General features: G+C 51.1%; 1 protein-coding gene across 1 annotated transcript in view; it reads right to left on the bottom strand.

Annotated features, from left to right (window-relative positions):
• The window catches only part of DSCAM (DS cell adhesion molecule), a gene marked incomplete at its 5' end in the record, with an annotated part of 274,168 nt that overhangs the window by 48,182 nt on the left and 221,485 nt on the right, over nt 1–4,501 (bottom strand). The window contains one exon of the mRNA XM_011375311.1: nt 3,071–3,247. Coding sequence (XP_011373613.1) covers nt 3,071–3,247 — 177 coding nt within the window. The remainder of the gene's footprint in view (nt 1–3,070; nt 3,248–4,501) is intronic.

The raw sequence follows: 4,501 nt of genomic DNA, 5'->3' as shown, positions 1-4,501 counted from the left end.
CAGCAATCAAACAAGGTCGACAATATGAAGTTGACCTTACGTGGTCACTTTAAACGGTGTCCATTAGGAACTCTACAGTATTTTTCTATAATCCGAATTTTCTTATTTCCATTTTTGATCCTGATCAGTGGTTGTTCAGGCAATGTTGACCTGTCATTAGACATGTCTTTATTTGGGACAATAAAAATATCATGTGCAGCAACTGTTTCCGTAGAATCTGTAAATATAAGTGAACTCCTTCCAGCCCAGGCACAGAATCTGTGCCTTATGTGGGTCGGGTTGTAATTGGGTGACTACTAATGACTCCGTTTAATCTACAGGCACCTGCTACGGTTAACTTGTGCCTACACTTTCCCTCCATGTCGCCAACTAACATTTCAGGAGCTCTGCAGGGCTACGGGACAAAGATCTTTCTGGGGCGAGGCCTGGCTTGTCACTGACGCCTAGTCATTTAAAAGACCTAGTCTGGTCTTTTATGGCACACTTCTCACGGTCACGGGAAGGTGACCCTGTCCCTTCACTCACTGCCGCTACGCTGTCAGCATCTACAGCTCTGGGATGGGGTCCTCATAATCTTTTCTCTCCAGGACCTAGTCACACTCTCGTAATCAAATAGAAATGGTTAATAAGAAGAACTGACTATTGGGTTGAAAAAATATGGCATCTGGCCCCGGGTGGACCGCCGCCGACGCGGTGCCGACTCGAGCGCGTTTCATCGTGTCCGCATCAACGCTCGCTGTCGGGAAGCAGGTGGAATTGGGCACCTGACCCTTTGTACTCTTGCTGCTCTCGTCAGACTCCTGACACGTGCAGAGTGCAAGTCTGCAGATGCCTCTGTCCCTCGCAAGCTCCTGGCCTGGGATCTGTCACACCTCAGCACCTTTCATGAATACACCCTCTTTGCCAGGGCAGTTCTTCTCTTCCCTCTGAAACCTCGGTGTTGGCTGCATCTTCCCTCCGATGCAAAGAAAACAAAACCGCTTCTGGGGAACAAAAGACTAAACTCTCTGATGTGACACATTCTCTTCTCGCCAAGACCCGCTACAAAACACTGGTGTCTAGAAGTAGAGATGCCGACAATACACATGCCATTTCCAGGAAATTTTCTGGACAGAACCCTTGCACAGCAATAATTAAATTTCAGGAACTGTTAAGAATGGAAATAAAGGAGACACGGGCCCGCCGTCATTCTAAACCAAACGCGTTTGTGAGAGACGGCGCTGTCTCTAGCTTCTTTTCCTTGTGAGGTTGGGGCGCTTACATTATAAGTGGAAAAGAGCATAAAACAGCAGCTGGGAACGAAGGAGTCAGCCACAGGGCCCAGGGGGACAGAGAAAAGGCGAATTTGGCCGAGGGTGGCCCGGTGCTGGGAAAGATTGCCTCGGCGTTTAACCCGTTTGCTGCCAAACCTTCGTGATCAGATAGACATGATGAATGCAAAAATTTTACTGGTTTCCAAAACGTTAAATTGGGCAGTTCATAGTCTTCTAAATGCAACTCGCTGTCATGACACTACAGGGACAGAACGCCCTATCTATGATGGGGACCTCAACAACAGTGTGCCCCATGTCCGGGCTATGGGATTCTGCTTTCAGTGAAAGAGGGTTATAACAACGTCCCTTTGGTGTTTTAGTGACGAACGCTTGTGAATGAAATCCGACACAGCTCGCCGGATGCTGGATTTCTCCACCAATCAGCGCTATTTCATGTAGCTTTTTGACGGTCTCCCCTTTCGCTCTGGCTGGGTCACGTCGGCCTCTCTTTTGTACTGACACAGAATTCGTCTGAAGCCTCATTTAAGCATTCATGGCATTTTGGGTTCTTTTCCTGGCGGATGCTAATGCGTCTCCCACCTACACTAAGCCTAGCGCTCAGAGGGCTCTCTTTCCATCTTTGTACATCGAGCACGCAGCACGGGGTTAGCATCTAGGGGTCATGCGAGTAGGGTCTGTAGAATTAAAAGACAAGCGGTTAACGTGTTAGGCCATTTCAGCGAGACTGCTGCTGCGTCCCGGTCACTGGGTCACGAAGATATAAACAGGAGGACAGTCAGGTGTCCAGAGAGAGCGCAGTGTGCTTCACACGTTTTGACTTGATGGCGGAGCGGAAGCTTTGATGGTAAACAGTGTTGGAGTCACAGAAAGAGTGTGGTTTAGATTAGGGACGACGCTGCAGATACCGCCACGGTCTGCGGCTCTAACTGGCTCACGTCGATACGGCATTTACAGAAAAGGTGAAAGCTTTCCACATATACCCGTGAGGCTCGGGGACATCACAGGTATGGTCCCCAAATGTCACTTTAAGACTGTACAGGACGCTGCATGATGTTACCTCACGCTGCGCTGAAGCCGCATCGCAAACAGTCTGCAGATATGTTCTCCCGAAAGGCGGCTCAGCACCCTGACAGTAAAAGGCGATGGACTGGGGTACACTTGTCCCGCACAGGGCGTCACGTACCCAAACCTTCCTGTCCTTGCGCTGCAGAGCAGGGCTGCTGGCCAGAGGTTGGGAAGAGCCTGGTCACTGGAACTCTGCAGAGCTGGACATTATGGTAACGGTGCCTGTCAACGAGGGACACATCTAGCCCAGCTGCTCATTTCCTGTTTTTTTTTTTTTTTTTTTTTTTTTAGTTAGAGTGAAACTCTGACACTGGGCTTCAGCTCAGATGTCTACTTCGGGAAAGTGTGTTTTCTGCCTCACCCTGATGTAGCAGCACCATGAGCCCTTAGTCCTGCTTCCTGCCAATAAAGTGGCTCTCATTTCCTGAGCACGTGTGATAGGGCTTTCAAAGGAAGCGTAATGGGTGGCATTACTGGAATGCCTGACAATGGCAGAAAGTAGGGTTGAAAGAGCCATGAGAAAACGCCTTTCTTCGCCTACCGATCTCTAGGAGTCAGGCGGCTGGTATGAGGCCGACTCGCTCCACGTCTGCCTTTTCCAGAATGCTCCGGGGTCCTGCTGAAGGAGCGCGGCAGGAGCAGGTGGCTGGGGGCCCGGCCCAGTTTGGCCCCCTCCTGCCCGGCGGGCGGGTGACAGCGGCACGTGCGGGGCCCGGCCCGGCCTGACTCACCTCTCAGCCTCTTCAGCCTCTGCTCCCGCCTCCTCCTCCGCACCACCAGCAGGAACACGAAGAGCAGCAGGACGCCCACCAGGATGCAGGCGATGGTCACCAGCATCTTGAGCCCCTCGTTGGTCGTCAGCCCTTCCTCGCTTTGCACGACGGACTTAATGAGCGGCGGGATCGTCCCTGGAAGCAGGATCGTAATGTTAGACGGCGATGACCGGAGACGGCACGGCGGGGCTCACAGGGCTGGTGGGTCACACGCATCGTGCCATGTGACCCAAGGGTGTCCGGGACGAGGGGGAAGGGGAGGAACGCTTTCTCTAGGTCCTTGCTCATTTGTCCACTTGCTTATGCCCCTCCTTCTGCGCACCTCAGATCAGGGTCTGCGCCAAGGGCAAAGACACTTCATGTTACAACATACTGCCGTGTGCAGCGCCTGGAAGCACAATGTCCAGGCCAGGTGCTTGAAAAAGCCACAAGCACGTGCTTGGAATTGTCACCCATAGTACATCGATTGAGGCTGTTTGAAAGACTGCACATCGAGGAGGGAACAGTAGGTCGAGCGAGGGAACGGAGGGTCTGCAGGAATACCGCGTTGGGGACACTGGCTTAAAGAACCTTAAAATCCCGTTTTTGTTTGGTTAGCCACTTGCTTTTTATCACAGGTGTAAGAGCAAACGTCCTTTAAAAACCCATTTCAGGTTATAAGAGGTACAGACAGCTTTTCAAAGAGGAACCATCCAGGTACCCAAAGCGAGCTACTTGTTGACGAGACACTGTGAAACAGTGCTCCGAAGTTCAGATTATGTAGAATGGTAAAGAGACCCCTAAGCGGGCTGAACTCTGAGCTGCTGTTAGCGTCCGTGCGGGGCTGCTGCAGCGGTGCCCAGACAGGACACGGACACCTGCTTTCTGCGGGGCACGCGCTCTGGTGCTCTCCACTGTGTAAAACACTCTATCCCACCGTGTTTCCCGTCTGAAACAAGGGCCACGGAGCCTGTGATTTAGAAAAAATAATACAAAAATAGTGCAAAAAAATAATGAGCCAAAGAGATCTTTATCGTGCATTCAGTAAGTAGAGCGGGGATAACAGAACCCCAGGCCCCTCTGCGATCTGTCAAGGTCAAGAGGAGCGTCCTTCTGACTTGATGGTGTTTTTTTGCTGGAAACCTAAGTCTGTAAACGCTCGAGGGCGAGGTCAGAGGTACGCAGGGATGCAAGGGGAGATGGGCCTGCAAAACCGAGATGACGCAAGGACGAACAGAAACGTTCGGCTAATGAAACGGCAGGGAAAAAGTCAAGTAAAGAAACGGAAGAATCTGAACTCGGACGGGTGCAGATGTGAGGCTGATTGTCAATGTTCGTTTTCTCCCAAATGAAGAAAATTCTTCAGGCAAATGTGACAAAAGAGATATTGAAGTTTTACGTCTATGAAAA

Source organism: Pteropus vampyrus, unplaced genomic scaffold (assembly GCF_000151845.1).
Source record: "Pteropus vampyrus isolate Shadow unplaced genomic scaffold, Pvam_2.0 Scaffold270, whole genome shotgun sequence".
NCBI classification, from domain to species: domain Eukaryota; kingdom Metazoa; phylum Chordata; class Mammalia; order Chiroptera; family Pteropodidae; genus Pteropus; species Pteropus vampyrus.
The sequence above is the reverse complement of the archived record's forward strand: the minus strand, read 5'-3'. Positions and strand labels throughout refer to the sequence as shown.